Consider the following 17,875-nt stretch of genomic DNA (forward strand, 5'->3'; position numbering starts at 1 on the left):
CTCGTGATTGTTTATTTCAACTACACAACGAATCCTACACCAGCTGTGGAGACAGAAGTAAAACGACCGTAATACAGTCCATTTGCAGCCCCAAAGTCTGTTCATAAGGATATCATGGCTGATGATAGAGTATTGAAACCTGATGTGAGGTCTAGGAGGGACGTAATGGTTGTACCTCGTCTATCCCGAGGCCTCCAAAAGTCCATGAGAGTTGCAACCAATGCCGGTTTTGGGATGTGTCCCAGACCGAGAAGCCCCCAGGTGTCTATCTCCTGCACAGCCCTTTCTGCGGGTGGCAAAGTCAGAGCTGCAAGCAGAGGGCGAGTTGAAGTTCCAGGCTGCCAGCCTTTCATTGCCCTCTTCACCTGCACTGAGAAAAGCAGGAAAACCTGGCATGATTTTCTTATGCATAGCAAACTGCTGTTGAAGGTATGAAGCTGGTCAGGATGCCAACTGTCCAGAAGTGGGGAATGACTCTTCCAGGCCCCTCCTGCGTTTGGAAAAGAAGTATGGGTAATTCTGGGGGCGTGGGAGCAATTTGAGCTGAAAATTTCTATTGGTTAGCAGGGATGGGGTACCAGTAATGCTAGTTAGCTAAATATGGAAGTAAAAGAAAATGAAATGACAGAGGAAACAGGGGGTCAAGCTTCAATTTTACAGCTTCGCTAAAGGGAGCTGCACTTTCTCCTTGGCTGTTGTACATAATTTTTCCCCCTACGACACTTTCCTTGGAATTAATTGCAGGAAGAGGGACAATGCCTGCCCCCTTGGGAGACCCGAAAGAAAAGGTTTAGGATAGATTGTCACGGACCAAAGCTATGGATGTGCTCGGTGGGAGTCGAATACGACTTGATGGCCCCTAAAGAAACACGGAATCAATGAAAACAACCTGCAAACGCTTTAGGGAAGAGATCGGACGAGCGTGGTTTTCAACCTTATGTCGCTAGATGGCGCTCTAGTTGTACACAGCAGCCGCATCGCTAGTGCCAATATCGTACGGGAGGGAGAGAGGTCGAGCCGGAAACAATTGAAACGATAGAGGATTGCATTGCTAGAGAGGGTTTTGGGGAAAGGGCGGAGGAATTTCCTCTTCCTCATTTATGGGCGGTTGATGGCGTCGGTGCTGCTTTTTCAGCTGTCTCGACGGTCGAAGCGGCTCCTGGGAGGTGAGTGGTGGGCAGGTCGGAGGAGAAGCCGGGAGCAAGTCGGGCTATTTGGTTTCCTCCGCGGTGTGGAAGCAGCGAAGGGACGAGGCTGAAATATGTCGGCTGCTGCTGCTTCTGCTTCTGCGTATTCTTTCTCTCCCCAAATGTTATGATCCTTCTGCTGCCTGGTTTAAAACTGCTGCCTGTGATTTCCAGCTGGGAGATTTGGGACATTTAAGAGCCTTGGTGGAGCAGTGGGCTAATGCCTCCTTAAGTAACACCAGCTGCCTGCAATTAGTGCAGGTTCGCATCCCACCAGGCTCAAGGTTGACTCAGCCTTCCATCCTTCCGAGGTAGGTAAAATGAGGACCCAGATTGTTGGGGGCAATAAGCTGACTTTGTAATAATGCCGCTTGGGGTGTGTGTGAAAGCCCTAACAAGCAGGCATATACATAGAATGAAGGCTACTGCTAAGCTTGTAAGCCGCCCTGAGTCTTCAGAGAAGGGCGGGATATAAATGTAATAAAAAAAAAAGTCTTTGTTTCATATTTCTTATCAACCTTGGTCTTCGGGTAACATTTTATTCCTTGCGATGTTATTGACAACGTTGTTTTCCTTGGCAAGCGAGGAGTTTTCCTGGGCCAAACGAATGCTTTAAATTTGGCATAGGCCCTGGGCGCCATTTCAGTGCTCCCACCTTTCTAAAATTAGATCAAACAAATTGAGTGAATCCACATCTGAAACATTTTGCAGACTCCAACACACATAGATTTTCTGCATGCATAAATTTATCGGTGTGTATTTATGTGTGCATAGATGTGTATCTGGTGATGGGATTCAGCCAGTTTGCACCAGTTTGGCAGAACCGGTAGCTAAATTTTCTTGAGTTCGGAGAACCGGCTAAACTTGTTCTAGGCTTGGAGGAGGCCTGCATCCACGCAGAGAACCAGTTGATATTTGAAGTTGGATTTTGTTAGTCTTCTATGTAACTAATGAATCATAATGAATATTAGACTAGCATTTTGATACGTATGCTTTTTCATAGTAATACATGGATTTTTTTTTATGTTTTCACAGGTTCTCTAACCACTTTTTAAACAATAATGAAACTAACCCAGTAATATGAGTCTTATAAACACAGAGGGTGGCAAGAAGAGCACTCTGGAAAACAGAGAATGAGAAGCAGCATTAAAACGTTTTCAGGTTGAAAAAATAGGTTATGTGGATCACAAGAAAATATTGTATGAAAAGGTAAAAATATTACCAAAATTCAGAAAAAGGTGGAAATATCTGGACATCAGTGGGAATACCATCTATAGCCAAAGGCATTAATAAAACCCTTTCAGGAAGGAAAGAGTGTCTTGAATCAAAGCTCCACCAGATAAGGGATCAGAACTACTTTTGGCCTCGTAAAACCAAAAATATTGGTGTTGAAAAAAACCTCACAGACTGCCATTGTGGGGGAAAAAACAGATCACAGATCACGTTTGGAGTGTGGAACAAGCATTATTAAGAGCAGCACTCCATTGATTCATGGAACAACCGATGCAGGAGGAACAGCTCTACCAGTGCTCCCAATGTGGCAAAAAATTTAGCGTGCACACCAATCTGGTGAGTCACGAGAGGACTCACACTGATGTGAAAGTCTTTGAATGTCCTGATTGTGGGAAAAGTTTCAGTCGGAATTCTGACCTGGTGATACACCAGAGGACTCACACAGGAGAGAAACCATATGAGTGCCTTGATTGTGGGAAAGGTTTCAGTCGGAATTCCTACCTGGTGAAACCTCAGAGGACTCACATGGGAGAGAAGCCATATGAGTGTCTTGATTGTGGGAAAAGTTTCAGTCGGAATTCCTATCTGGTGAAACACCAAAGGACTCACACGGGAGAGAAGCCATATGAGTGTCTGTATTGTGGGAAAAGTTTCATTTTGAATTCCAACCTGTTGATACACGAGAGGATTCACACTGGAGAAAAACCATATGAGTGTCCAGATTGTGGGAAATGTTTCAATCACAAATCCCACCTGGTGAAACATCTGACGACCCACATGGGAAAGAAACCGTATGAGTGTTCATATTGTGGGAAAGGTTTCAGTTGCAATTCTGACCTGGTGAAACATCAGAGGATTCACACAGGAGAAAAACCTTATGAGTGTCCGGATTGTGGGAGAAGTTTCTCACGGAATGATAACCTTGTGGAACACCAGAGGACTCACACAGGAGAGACACCATATAAGTGTTCAGATTGTGGGAAAGGTTTCAAGCATAATTCCAAGCTAGTGATACATCAGAGGATTCACACAGGAGAGAAACCATATGAGTGTCAGGATTGTGGGAAACGTTTTAGGCAGAATTCCAATCTGGTGATACACCGGAGGACTCACACGGGAGAGAAGCCATATGAGTGTCCTGATTGCGGGAAAGGTTTCATTCAGAATTCAAACCTGGTGATACACAAGAGGACTCACACAGGAGAGAAACCGTATGAATGTCCGGATTGTGGGAAAGATTTCAGTAGTAGGCATAGCCTTATAAATCATGTAAGGGTACATATAGGGGAGTAACTATTGAAATGCTCAGATTGCGGACAGTGTTTCACAGAAAATTCCTCTGTTATTAAATTCCAGATGAAAAATTTGATCGGTGTTAGGAAACTTGAATTTTTGTTTCTTGTGTCTTACTGGAAGCCCAGCTGAGAAATTAATAATTTCTTGCATGATTCTTTTCAATTAACCTTGTCCTATTAAACATGAGGGAAGAGATCTGAGCTTCCTTTGTTTGGCCCAGTGCAGTCATTCCCTTTCACGGAGTCAAGCTCAACTGCTGTGCTGGACCAGAGAAAGCGAGCTCAGCTCTGTATTAGGTGTGTTTGCCACCTTGAGTTCTTTCTACATATAATAAACTCGGGGTATGTATCTTTATTAAGAAAATGGATATGGCACCCCAACTCATGGTGACTCCACATGATTTACAGCAATAAATGCAGAAACCAATAAAATCAATATATTGCAAATGGCAAAATGCAAAGCCCCACATATAACATTTAATTTCTCTGTAAATACAGGGCACCTATAGCCAAGTTGATGGCATTTTGATATTCTGGGAGTCCAGTCGCTTTCTTTGTTCTCTTTTCTTTCTCTAATCTGGTCTGAGCTTCCTTTCTCAGGCCCAATGTGGTATTTCCCTTTTATGGAGTTGAGGGGAACTGCTTTGCTGGGTGAGAGAAAGTGAGCCTGGGTCTGTATGAAGTATAATTGTCACCTTGAAATTTACATACATATATACATACATACATACATATATATATATACATGAATGATATAAACATGTATGTATCTATTTTTACTTAGTAAGAAAATGTATATGGCAGGCCAACTCATATGACTTCACACAGTTTACAGCAGGGGTGTCAAACTCAATTTCATTGAGGGCCACATCAGCATTGCGGTTGCCCTCAGGGGGCCGGGTGGGCGTGGCCTGGGTGGGTGTGGCCTACTGGGTGGGCGTGGCTAGAGTGCATATGGCCTACTGGGTGGGCGGGGCCAGCTCTACATCGTTCGCATCAAGGGTGCCTATGGGGGCCTGGACAGGAGTGGGACAGATCTGAGGGCCTCTGGCAGAAGGAGGGTCTCTGAGCCAGGGCCAAGGCAGTGGGGGCCGTTCCCTCACTGTTTCCAGGATGGCTTCGTGGGCCACATGAAAGCACTTCGCCGGCCGGATCCGGCCCCCGGGCCTTGTGTTTGACATGTCTGGTTTACAGCAATAAAACCTTAATACAGAAAGCAGTGAGCCCCATATACAGCAAATGGCAAAATGCAAAGCCTCCACATTTAACACGTACTTGCCCTGCCAATACAGGGAACGTCTAGCAAGGTTGATGGCAGTTTGATGGTCTGGGAATCCCAAAAAAGGTGATTCTTGCTTTTGTTAATTTAGAAGTAACCAGGCCTCCTGGTTTTACTAACTACAGTACCTTCATACCTGCTGCCATTCTTGCTCAAAACTGGGATTATCAGTCAATTGCCAAGTGTCATAATTTTGATCACCTGACAACGGCGATGCTGCAGTGGTAAGCGTGAAAAACAGTCATAAGCCACTCTTTTAGCACTGCTGTAACTTCAAATGGTCGCTAAGTGAAATGTTATAAGTCTAGGACTACCTGTACATAATGGGGTATCGTAGGATGGATGGCCTCCCCTAGTGGTTTCATGTAGATGTTAGAAAGCAGCAGTGTAAGGCTTTTGTCCAGGGGCCTCCCGAACAGCAAGAGGCCCGACTCCGCACTGAGTGGAACAGGCGTCGGAAAAAGAGCTTAATTGTTTTTACAGAACTATGAGAAGGCATGGTAGCCTGTGAAGCAAATAAACTGTATATATTTTAATCCCATGAGCCTAGCTTAAAGTCTGAGAATTGTATCTAGGAAGGTCTCTTTCTACGCTGAAAACCGGTCCTAACCACAATTTACTGAAATGATAGCAACTTTAGAGAAAACCCCTAGGAACTAACAGCCATAATAGGTAATTCATAAATAAGGGCCAAGGGTGATAGAATTAGGGGAATGGGAGAAGTAATGGGGGTGAGGGGGGAGATAATATATTCACTTTAGAAGCTCTGGATAGGTTACGATGCTATGATTACAGCATGATCACTAAGCCAATGAAGAGGTGGGAGGTAAATTTGTAATGGCAATGGTGGAAATAAATTACCATTGTTTTAGAACTTTTATTTATTTATTTTTTTAATTCCATTTATATCCCGCCCTTCTCCGAAGACTCAGGGCGGCTTACAAGCTTAGCAGTAGCCTTCATTCTATGTATATGCCTGCACCAGACATGGAGACAGAAGTAGAACGACTGTAATACAGTGCCTCCCATTTGCAGTCCCCAAAGTCTGTTCATAAGGATATCATGGCTCATGATATAGTATTTGAAACCTGATGTGAGGTCTAGGAGGGACAAAATGGCTGTACCCCGTCTATCCCCAGGCCTCCAAAGGTCCATGAGAGTTGTAACCAGTCCAATTTTGGTGATATGCCCCGGCCTCAACCCAGACCGAGAAGCCCCCAGGTATCTTTCTCCTGCACAGCCCTTTCTGCAGGTGGGAAAGTCAGAGCTGCAAGCAGAGGGCAAGTTGAAGTTCCAGGCTGCCAGCCTTTCATTGCCCTCTTCAGTTGCACTGAAAAAAGATCTTAATCTGCACCAGTGCCTTGAACTCTGCCAGGAAAACCTGGTATGATTTTCTTATGCATAGCAAACTGCTGTTGAAGGTTTGAAGCTGGTCAGGATGCCAACTGTCCAGAAGGGGGAGAAATGACTCTTCCAGGCCCCTCCTCCGTTTGGAAAAGAAGTATGGGTAATTCTGGGGGCGTGGGAGCAATTTGAGCTGAAAATTTCTATTGGTAAGCAGGGATGGGGTACCAGTAATGCTAGTTAGCTAAATATGGAAGTAAAAGAAAATAAAATGACAGAAGAAACGGGGTCAAGATTCAATTTTACAGCTTCGCTAAAGGGAGCTGCACTTTCTCCTTGGCTGTTGTACGTAATTTTTCCCCCTACGACACTTTCCTTGGAATTAATTGCAGGAAGAGGGACAATGCCTGCCCCCTTGGGAGACCCGAAAGAAAAGGTTTAGGAGATTGTCACGGACCAAAGCTATGGATGTGCTCGGTGGGAGTCGAATACGACTTGATGGCCCCTAAAGAAACACGGAATCAATGAAAACACCTTGCAAAACGCTTTAGGGAAGAGAAAGGACGAGCGTGGTTTTCAACCTTATGTCGCTAGATGGCGCTCTAAGAGAAGCAGCGCTCGTACCTAGAAAGCAGAGAATACAGTTCTGTACACAGCAGCCGCATCGCTAGTGCCGATATCATACGGGGGGGAGAGAGGTCGAGACGGAACCAATTGAAACGATAGAGGATTGGATTGCTAGAGAGGATTTTGGGGAAAGGGCAGAGGAACTTCCTCTTCTGGCTCACTGATGGGAGGAGGATGGAGTCGGTGGATCTTCTTCCGCTCTCTCGACAGTCGAAGCGGCTCCTGGGAGGTGAGTGGAGGCCAGGTCGGAGGAGAAGCCGGGAGCAAGTCGGGCTGTTTGGTTTCCTCCGCGGCGTGGAAGCAGCGAAGGGGCGAGGCTGAAAGATGTCGGCTGCTGCAGCTGCGTATTCTTTCTCCCCAAATGTTATGATCCTTCTGCTGCCTGGTTTAAAACTGCTGCCTGTGATTTCCTGCTGGGAGATGGAAAAATTGGGACATTTAAAAAGTCTTTGTTTTATATTTCTTACCAAACCTCGGTCATCGGGTTAACTTTATTCCTTGTGATGTTATTGACAACGTTGTTTTCCTGGCAAGCGAGGAGTTTTCCTGGGCTAAACGGATGCTTTAAATTTGGCATAGATTTCAGTGCTCCCACCTTTCTAAAATTAGATGAAACAAATTGAGTGAATCCACTTCTGAAACATTTTGCATGACTCCAACACACACAGATTTTCTGCATGCATAAATTTATCAGTGTGTATTTATGTGTGCATAGATGTGTATCCAGTGAAGGGATTCAGCCAGTTTGCACCAGTTTGGCAGAACCGGTAGCTAATTTTTCTTGAGTTCGGACAACCGGCTGAACATGTTCTAGGCTTGGAGGAGGCTTCCCAGGCCTGCATCCACGCAGAGAACCAGTTGTTCAGGGATTTGAACCCCACCACTGCGCGTATCTATGTAAACCCTACGTATTTTCAGGTAATCTTAATAACAGTGCATTTGCAATGACAATAATTTGTGATTTACCCAAGCCAACAAGAGAATTTCATGATTTGAAATATGAGTGGATATTTGAAGTTGGATTTAGTTAGTATTCTATGTAACTAATGAATCATAATATTAGACTAGCATTTTGATACGTTTGCTTTTTCATAGTAATATATGGATTTTTTTTAATGTTTTCACAGGTTCTGTAGCCATTTTTTAAACAATAATGAAACTAACCCAGTAATATGAGTCTTTATAGACAGAGAGGATGCCAAGAAGAGCACTCTGGACAACAGAGAATGAGAAGCAGCATTAAAATGCAAAACAAACCATCAGTCAAAACCTTTTCCATTTCTTCCAGAAAGTGTTAAAACGTCTTCTCTTTCCTCAGCGGATGGAGGGAGGCAAGCGAGACAATAACAGGAACAGAGTTTTCTGGTGGAAAAATAGATTATGTGGATCACAAGAAAATATTGTATGAAAAGGTGAAAAGATATTATTACCAAAATTCAGAAAAAGGTGGAAATATCTGGACATCAGTGGGAATACCATGGACAGCCAAAGGCATTAATAAAACACTTTCAGGAAGGAAAGAGTGTCTTGAATCAAAGTGCCACCAGATAAGGGATCAGAACTATTTTTGGCCTCGTAAAACCAAAAATATCGGTGTTGAAAAAACCTCACAGACTGCCTATTGTGGGGGAAAAAAACAGATCGCAGATCACACGTTTGGAGTGTGGAAAAAGCATTACTAAGAGCAGCACTCCATTGATTCATGGAACGACCAATGCAGGAGGAGCAGCTCTACCAGTGCTCCCAATGTGGCAAAAAATTTAGCATGCACACCAATCTGGTGAGTCACGAGAGGACACACACTGGGGTGAAAGTCTTTGAATGTCCTGATTGTGGGAAAAGTTTCACACAGAATTCTGACCTGGTGATACACCAGAGGACTCACACAGGAGAGAAACCATATGAGTGTCTTGATTGTGGGAAACGTTTCAGTCAGAATTCTTACCTGATGAAACACCAGAGGACTCATATGGGAGAGAAGCCATATGAGTGTCTTGATTGTGGGAAAAGTTTCAGTCAGAATTCCTACCTGGTGAAACACCAGAGGACTCACACGGGAGAGAAGCCATATGAGTGTCTGTATTGTGGGAAAAGTTTCATTTTGAATTCCAACCTGGTGATACACGAGAGGATTCACACTGGAGAGAAACCATATGAGTGTTCAAATTGTGAGAAATGTTTCAATCACAAATCCCACCTGGTGAAACACCTGACAACGCACATGGGAAAGAAACCGTATGAGTGTTCGTATTGTGGGAAAGGTTTCAGTTGCAATTCTGACCTGATGAAACATCAGAGGATTCACACAGGAGAAAAACCATATGAGTGTCCAGATTGTGGGAGAAGTTTCTCACGGAATGATAGCCTCGTGGAACACCAGAGGAGTCACACAGGAGAGACACCATATAAGTGTTCAGATTGTGGGAAAGGTTTCAAGCGTAATTCCAAGCTAGTGATACACCGGAGGATTCACACAGGAGAGAAACCATATGAGTGTCAGGATTGTGGGAAACGTTTTAGACAGAATTCCAAGCTGGTGATACACCGGAGGACTCACACAGGAGAGAAACCATATGAGTGTCCTGATTGCGGGAAAGGTTTTATTCAGAATTCAAACCTGGTGATACACCAGAGGACTCACACAGGAGAAAAACCATATGAATGTCTTGAGTGTGGGAAAAGTTTCCATCGAAATTCCGATTTGGTGATACACAAGAGGACTCACACGGGAGAGAAACCATATGAATGTCCGGATTGTGGGAAAGATTTCAGTACTAGGTATAGCCTTATAAATCATGTAAGGGTACATATAGGGGAGTAACCATTGAAATGCCCAGATTGCGGACAGTGTTTCACAGAAAATTCCTCTGTTATTACAAAAGAAATTCCAGATGAAAAATTTGATCGGTGTTAGGAAACTTGAATTTTTGTTTCTTGTGTCTTACTGGAAGCCCAGCTGAGAAATTAATAATTTTTTGCATGATTCTTTTCAGTTAACCTTGTCCTATTAAACATGAGGGAAGAGCCAAGTTGATGGCATTTTGATGTTCTGCGAGTCCAGTCGCTTTCTTTGTTCTTCTCTTTTCTTTCTCTAATCTGGTCTGAGCTTCCTTTCTCAGGCCCAATGTGGTATTTCCCTTTTATGGAATTGAGGGGAACTGCTTTGTTGGGTGAGAGAAAGTGAGCCTAGGTCTGTATGAAGTATATTTGTCATAAAGAGGAAGTGTACAAAGGTCATTGTTTAAGCAAACATAGTCTTGTCCTTAAGGTAGATGTTGATTGGGATAGCCATATCCTTTCTGTGAAACTACACGTACTTCATATTTTCTGTAAACTCTTGTCTGAGGAAAATGTTCAGGATGTAACCATATAAGGAACAATGTATAACAATGTATATCTAGGAATTAGAGGTGTATAAATATGTCGCTAGATGGCGCTCTAAGAGAAGCAGCGCTTCGGGGTTCAGACCCTTTACTTTGTTTAATCCCTCTGAACCTGCGCAATAAACCTTTCCTGAAGAGCTGGCATGAGTCTCTTCTTTCTACAACAGATTCATGGCGACCACGAAGGGACTTCATTGCGAGGCGATGTTTCGCTTGCATGGATGTTGAAAGGTTTTGATGATTATTTTAATCATACGCAGTATAAAGTCCCCTATCCTAAGGTGACAAAAGAGAGGCTGAGGTTCCTATGTGAGGAACAGTGGCCACATATGGGGGTTGGGTGGCCGCAAGAGGGTACATTCATAAACCAGCTCATCGATGACCTTCGGGCCATGATATTAGCAGATGAGGAGAAATACCCCAATCAATATCAGTATATAGACCAGTGGGGGGATGCGGTATCAGAGAAGGCAGATGACTTATTGCAATGTCAGGCTGAAATGGTTCACCTTTGTATTGCTAGATCTAAGGGAAAGAAGCTGGGGGTTGTGTCAGAGAAATTTAAGGACGTGAAAAAATCCAAAACCAATGTGTCTGATATTAAGAAAGAGGTGCTGGTTGAGGAAGAGGAAGTGATTTTTAGACCCCCTTCTTATGTGCCAGGTCCGCCCTCGCTGCCTCGAGTGTTAGCGGCAGCAGCTGCAGTGACACCAAGTGAAGCGCAGCCAGCAGTAAGAAAGAAGCAGAGGAGAAAGGAGCCCACGGCTCCTAAGGAAGAGGAGGATCCTTCTGTGGCTGGGAAGGGTGAGATAGATGATGATGTTGATGAAGAGGAGGAAGGATTAGCTGCTGGGGTAGATGTATCAGTAGGAGTATTGACAAGGTCAGCCACAGCTAAAGCAGCGGCTGCTAAGTGTGGATTCTTAGCCCGCTTAAGGCAGACAGACCAGTAAGTTATAAACCAACAGGGTCAGGTGGAGTTCCGACCTATGTCTCAATATGTCCTGTTCACCACCACAGATCTCTTGAACTGGAAGCAGCATTATGGTCCTATGACCACTAAGCCAACAGAGATGGCGGAACTGTTCCAGACCATCATGCACACCCATAACCCCACATGGCAGGATGTACAGCAGTTGTTCAATACACTATTAACTCTGGAGGAAAAGGAGAAGTGGAGAGCCGCGGTTAGGAAGTGTGTTATAGACAGGTACCCTAACACGCAGAATATACAGGCAGAGTTACAGACCAGGGCACCATAGCAGGATCCAGATTGGAACATTAGGGATGCAGCGCAAAGAGGCTTATGAGCTGTATACGCAGATAGATCCGAGACATGCAGACAATGTACGAATGTTGAATGAGAGATTCATAGCACAAAGTTATGGTGATATAAGGAAGAAATTACAGAGGTTGGAAGGAGCTCTGGGAAAGAATACCAGTGAATTGTTGGAGGTGGCAAGGAAAGTGTATGTTAATAGAGACAAAGTAGAAAAGAAAGAGAGGGAAGCACAAATGCAGAGGAAAACGGAATTGCTGGCGGTAGCTTTACAAGGGAAAACACTGCTGGGGTGTGAGGACCCAGATTGTTGGGGGCAATAAGCTGACTTTGTAAAAATGCCGCTTGGGGGGGGTGAAAGCCCTAATAAGCAGACATATACATAGAATGAAGGCTATTGCTAAGCACATTGATTTGTGCTTTAGATTGTAAGCCGCCCTGAGTCTTTGGAGAAGGGCGGGATATAAATGGGATTAAAAAAAATGTGCGTATTGTAGGGAAGAAGGTCATTGGCAGAGGGAATGTCCGAAACGAGGGATGAGAGGACAAGGCTGGAGAGGAAGGACAGGATTTGGAAGACGAAGGTCTATAGGCACGACACAGACTAGATTTCCCTTGAGAGGTAGAGGATCCCGAGGGAGCCGAGGAGGTAGAGGAAGAATGGAGAAAAGTTTACTGTTGCTATGGGTGTATTGTATTGCTGCCACATGTAAAAATATTTCAAAGGAAGTTAAGGGTAACCAAGGGAACAAAACTAAAACTGACGCTTGTGATGCTTGTATAACCAAGGCAAGGCATGGGACCCAAATGATCAATACTTTGGTGTACCATACCCAGAAGCCTCTACAATGTAAACCAGAGGGAATTACATGCCTATACAACAAGACTATGTATTCCCTGTGTACACAAGGAGGAAAGAGAATATGTTATAACCCTGAGACCCCGATTAGATTTAACTTCTCGATATATGCTGGTCTGTTTTACTATTACCCGGTGGGACCAAGTAATTATCTGAATTCAACCCTGGTATTGCAAACAGTGAACCAGAGAGTTGAAATCACTATTGATTTTTGTCAGGCCATGGATCGGAGCCCCTCAGGGAAAAGAGCTATTACATGCGGAAGTAACAGCTGGAGACAAACATATCAGCACAATCATAAGTATTTCTGTGACCCAACAGGCTCATGGATCACCGATAGACTTGACTATCTCCCCTGTGCAGGGTATACTGGAAGGACAGCTTGCTCGGGGTTCGAATGTGTGTGTGAATATACTGGGTGAGGATATCAGGGATGTAAGTATTTGACTAATGTCCACCGAGTGGCTTACAGCAATCGAGTTTATACTAGAAGTCAGCCAAGAGATGCCTGACCGATATGCGTATGCCATAGGAATTGATGGGAAAGGGGAGGATCCAAAGACCTTCATCACAGTTGTAAAGCAGTTGCTCTATGATGGGGAACAAAAATCCCTAGGGTGGTCAGTATACGACACCTTGGCCCAAATGGACCATTCAAAACATCAATTCGAGGTATCCATAAAAGCAACTAATCTGTTCATCTCCTTAGCAGAGGAAATAGCCAAAGCCCTGACTGTGAAGAATTGCTTTGTGTGTGGGGGGACCAACATGGGAGAACAGTGGCCATGGGAAGCAATGGAGGCTAAGCCAGAGATATATAACAATATGACAAGGGCAAGTAATATCACACAAAGAATGCATGTATATGGCACGGTGTGGACTCTCACAACAAATCTGGTTGGCCGAAACTGCTTTAGACGCAGAGGGGATCAGCCAGTGGGAGATCTTATCTGTTTGGGGGATTGGGATGAACAGTATAAGGTATGGACAGCTTTGGAAAATGCCTCTGAACCTTTAAAGTTTGATATGGCTATCGTGCCTTATCTGAACTCCAACAAGGAAGAGGAATGGGTAGCCCCCAGTGACATGTACTGGATTTGTGGCACCTTTGCTTATGAGGTTTTGCCTAAGAATTGGTCAGGATCATGTGTATTGGGTTGGATAAAGCCCTCATTCTTTCTTTTGCCAATACGGTCACGACAGGTGCTTGGTGTGCCAGTCTATGATCAAATGGGAAATCGAAGAAAAAGAGAGGTGGACACAGCCTTCTCTAATTTCCCTTGTAGAGAATCCGATTATTATGATAAAATGGGAGATTTATGGGATTCAGAGAGGACAGTTTGTGTGTATGGCCAGGCAACCTGGGCAGAGGATGGCTCTTACACCAATCTATATGATAAACCGTATAATTAGGCTGCAGGCTGTTGTGGATCTGGCAAGGCAACGCCTAGATAAAGCCTTAAACTTGTTAGCTGTAACCACTGATAAAATCCAGACAGCTGTCTATCAAAACCGATTGGCTTTGGATTACCGATTGTGTGGAAAATTCAATCTTTCAAGTTGTTGTCTTCAAATTGATGAAACTGGAAAGGTAATCAAACAATTAACCACTGAAATGAGGCAATTGACACACAATGCAGATCAAACCTGGAAGGGTTTTAATTTCCAAGAGATTTTCAGTGGATGGTTTCCCAAACTTCCAGGGTTACAAGCAATTGTCGCTCTCATAGGACTGATAGCTGCAGGATGTGTGTTGATTCCTTGTATCTTGCCTATTTTTATAAGAACTATATCCAATAGCTTAGCTTTACTTGCTAAAAGAAAAGCTACTGCACAGGTAATGGCAATGTGGGAATATGAAAGGTTACAAACCAAAGAAGACCTCTGTTGAGACTCATCGTCACAAGTTGAGATAAGTCTCAAAAAGGGGGAATAAAGAGGAAGTGTACAAAGGTCATTGTTTAAGCAAACATAGTCTTGTCCTTAAGGTAGATGTTGATTGGGATAGCCATATCCTGTCTGTGAAACTACACGTACTTCATGTAATTTTCTTCTGTGAACTGTTGTCTGATAAGAACGTGCAGGATGTAACCATATAAGGAACAATGTATAACAATGTATAACTAGGAATTAGAGGTGTATAAATATGTCTGTTCATGAGCCCTTCGGGGTTCAGACCCTTTGCTTTAAGCCCTCTGAATCTGCGCAATAAACCTTTCCTTTTCTGAAGAGCTGGTGTGAGTCTCTTCTTTCTACAAAAGTCACCTTGAGTTATTTCTTGCTGATAGATAGATAGATAGATAGATAGATAGATAGATAGATAGATAGATAGATAGATAGATAGGATATAAACATGTATGTATGTATTTTTACTTAGTAAGAAAATGTATACGGCAGGCCAACTCATATGACTCCACACAGTTTACAGCAATAAAATCTTAATACAGAAAGCAGTGAGCCCCATATATAGCAAATGGCAAAATGCAAAGCCTCCACATTTAACATGTACTTGCCCTGCAAATACAGGGAACTTCTAGCAAGGTTGATGGCAGTTTGATGGTCTGGGAATCCCAAAAAAGGTGATTCTTGCTTTTGTTCAATTTAGAAGTAACCAGTCCTCCTGGTTTTACTAACTACAGTCAGTGCTTTTTTTGTAAAAGAAAAAGGTGCTGGAACTCACACATGTCATACAACCCGTCTTGCCTACCCTACAAGGTTCCATCCAAAAAAGGTGCTAGAACTCCGTTCTGAGCGTTCTATGAGAAAAAAAGCCCTGACTACAGTACCTTCATACCTGGTGCCATTCTTGCTCAAAACTGGAAATCTTTCACCTTTGAAGGTGTTAAATTGGAGAAGTTAACCGCAGGATTAGAGGCGCATATAAATTTGATATTAAAGAAATGCCTAGACCCTCAGTGCCTCAAGCAACTTGCAAATGAGCAGCCTCGGCGGGGACATTTTTCGGATTTAACTCTTTTTACTCTGATTTATTTAAAATATTTATATAGCCATCCGTGTAATAGCAAATTCTGGCCAGCTTCTAATCAATAATTAACTTAATAAACATATTAAACCATTTTTGCTTCTATGTCCGTGATTGTTTGAGGAACTCTTTTTTAAACTTGTTCTCTTGTTAATTGAAGGGACAGGAAGGCCAGAGCTGCTTACAAAATTTGTCAGTTTAGTAATCCAAGAGGCTTGTAGTTGTAATTTTATCTGCTCTAATAAACCTAAGTGAGGAAGTCCTATCAGTCTCCATTGATTTTGTACCAGTAATTATATGCTCTGATTTTAGAGTGGGTTGTTGTTGTTGTTGTTAGTTGCGAAGTCATGTTTGACCCAGCGCGACCCGATGGACAACGTTCCTCCAGGCCTTCCTGTCCTCTATCATCTTCTAGAGTCCATTTAGGCTCACGCCTACTGCTTCAGTGACTCTATCCAGCCACTTCATTCTCTGTCGTTCCCTTCTTCTATTGCCCTCAATCTTTCCCAGCATTAGGCTCTTCTCCAGTGAGTCCTTCCTTCTCATTAGGTGGCCAAAGGATTTGAGTTTGAACTTCAGGATCTGGCCTTCTAAAGAGCAGTCAGGGTTGATCTCCTCTAGGACTGACCGGTTTGATCGCCTTGCAGTCCAAGGGACTCGCAGGAGTCTTCTCCAGCACCATAGTTCAAAGGCCACAATTCTTTGGCGCTCAGCCTTTCTTATGGTCCAACTTTCACAACCATACATTGCAACTGGGAAGACCATAGCCTTGACTATACACACTTTTGTTGGCAGGGTGACGTCTCTGCTTTTTAGTGTGCTGTCTAGATTTGCCATGGCTTTCCTCCCCAAGAGCAAGCGCCTTTTAATTTCTTGGCTGCAGTCCCTGTCTGCGGTGATCTTGGAGCCCAAGAAAGTAAAATCTGTCACTACCTCCATTTCTTCCCCATCTATTTACCATGAATTGAGAAGGCCGGATGCCATGATCTTGGTTTTCTTAATGTTTAGTTTCAACCCAACTTTTGCGCTCTCCTTCTTCACTCATAACAAGAGGCTCTTTAGTTACTCTTCACTTTCTGCCATTAGAGTGGTATCATCTGCATATTTTAGGTTGTTGATGTTTCTCCCGGCAATGTTAATTCCAACTTTAGATTCATCTAGCCCTGCCTTTCTCATGATGTGCTCTGCATATAAGTTAAACAGGCACAGTGACAGTATACAGCCTTGCCGGACTCCTTTCCCAATTTTGAACCTATCAGTGGTTCCGTGTCCAATTCTCACTGTTGCTTCTTGACCCACATATAGGTTTCTCAAGCGACAAATAAGATGGTCTGGTACTCCCATCTCTTTAAGAACTTGCCACAGTTTGTTCTGATCCACACAGTCAAATGTTTTACATAGTCAATGAAGCAGAAGTAGATGTTTTTCTGGAACTGCCTAGCTTTCTCCATGATCCAGCGTATGTTGTCAATTTGATCTCTAGTTCCTCTGCCTCTTTGAAATCCTGCCTGTACTTCTGGTAATTCTCGATCCACATACTGCTGGAGTCTAGCTTGTAGGAATTTAAGCATAATTTACTAGCATGTGAAATGAGTGCAACGGTGCGATAGTTTGAACATTCTTTGGCACTGCCTTTCTTTGGAATTGGAATGTAAACTGATCTTTTCTAATCCTGTGGCCACTGTTGAGTTTTCCAAATTTGCTGGCAAATTGAGTGTAGCACTTTTACTGCATCGTCTTTTAAGATTTTGAATAGCTCAGCTGGAATACTGTCACCTCCACTTGCTCTGTTGTTGCTCAGCTTTCCTAAGGCCCATTTCACTTCACATTCTAGGATGTCTGGCTTGAGGTCAGTGACCACCTCATCGTGGTTATCAGGGACGTTAAGCTCATTCTAGTATAGTTCTTCTGTGTAATTTTGCCACCTCTTCTTAATCTCTTCTGCCTCTGTTAGGTCCCTGCCATTTTGGTCCTTTTTCATGCCCATTTTTGCATGAAACATTCCATTCATCTCTCCAATTTTCTTGAAGAGATCTCTAGTCTCTCTTGCACCTGTAAAGAAACAAACCTGGGGCAACTCCCACCACAAAGATGTGATGTGGGCAACCTAGAGGCCCTCATTACTTTGTGCGTTGGGGCATTCTGGACCAGTTAGAAGTTTCCGGGTGGTCCAGGGCAGTGATCCAAACTGGAGGTGACCAAGGCATGACTGAGCACTATGCAAGGCCTCCCTGGTCTAGGAAACGATACAGTTGGAGCACCAGATACACCTCTGCAAAGCCCCTCCCCCACCTAGGATCTTCTCAAGCAGGAGCCATGAGTCCAGGAGGATCCCCAAGTTGTGCACCAGATCAGTCGACAAAGGAGATCACATGAGCCCAGGACACTGAAACTCACAAATATCAG

The 17,875-nt window shown here is 43.7% G+C and overlaps 2 protein-coding genes across 4 annotated transcripts in view; both read left to right on the forward strand.

The window, feature by feature from the left end:
• LOC308663293 (uncharacterized protein) overlaps positions 1-3,956 on the forward strand; it is a 166,223-nt gene extending 162,267 nt beyond the window's left edge. For both annotated transcript variants that reach the window (XM_081319604.1, XM_081319603.1), the window contains exon 2: positions 2,223-3,956. In XM_081319604.1, the coding sequence (XP_081175730.1) occupies positions 2,679-3,713 (1,035 nt within the window). In that variant the 5' untranslated portion in view covers positions 2,223-2,678 and the 3' untranslated portion in view covers positions 3,714-3,956. The remainder of the gene's footprint in view (positions 1-2,222) is intronic.
• LOC308663299 (uncharacterized protein) lies at positions 1,068-10,940 on the forward strand. Of its 2 annotated transcripts, XM_081319611.1 has the most exons (3): positions 1,068-1,166; positions 7,681-7,883; positions 8,093-10,940. In XM_081319611.1, exon 3 carries the CDS (start codon positions 8,668-8,670, stop codon positions 9,784-9,786), a length of 1,119 nt encoding a protein of 372 aa, XP_081175737.1. In that variant the 5' UTR covers positions 1,068-1,166; positions 7,681-7,883; positions 8,093-8,667; the 3' UTR covers positions 9,787-10,940. The 2 variants fall into 2 exon arrangements, with proteins under 2 accessions (XP_081175737.1, XP_081175738.1); XM_081319612.1 differs by lacking the exons at positions 1,068-1,166; positions 7,681-7,883 and adding an exon at positions 7,131-7,194.
• Positions 10,941-17,875: the final 6,935 nt, after the last annotated feature.

This window comes from Vipera berus, assembly GCF_964194415.1.
Source record: "Vipera berus genome assembly, chromosome: 2".
NCBI classification, from domain to species: domain Eukaryota; kingdom Metazoa; phylum Chordata; class Lepidosauria; order Squamata; family Viperidae; genus Vipera; species Vipera berus.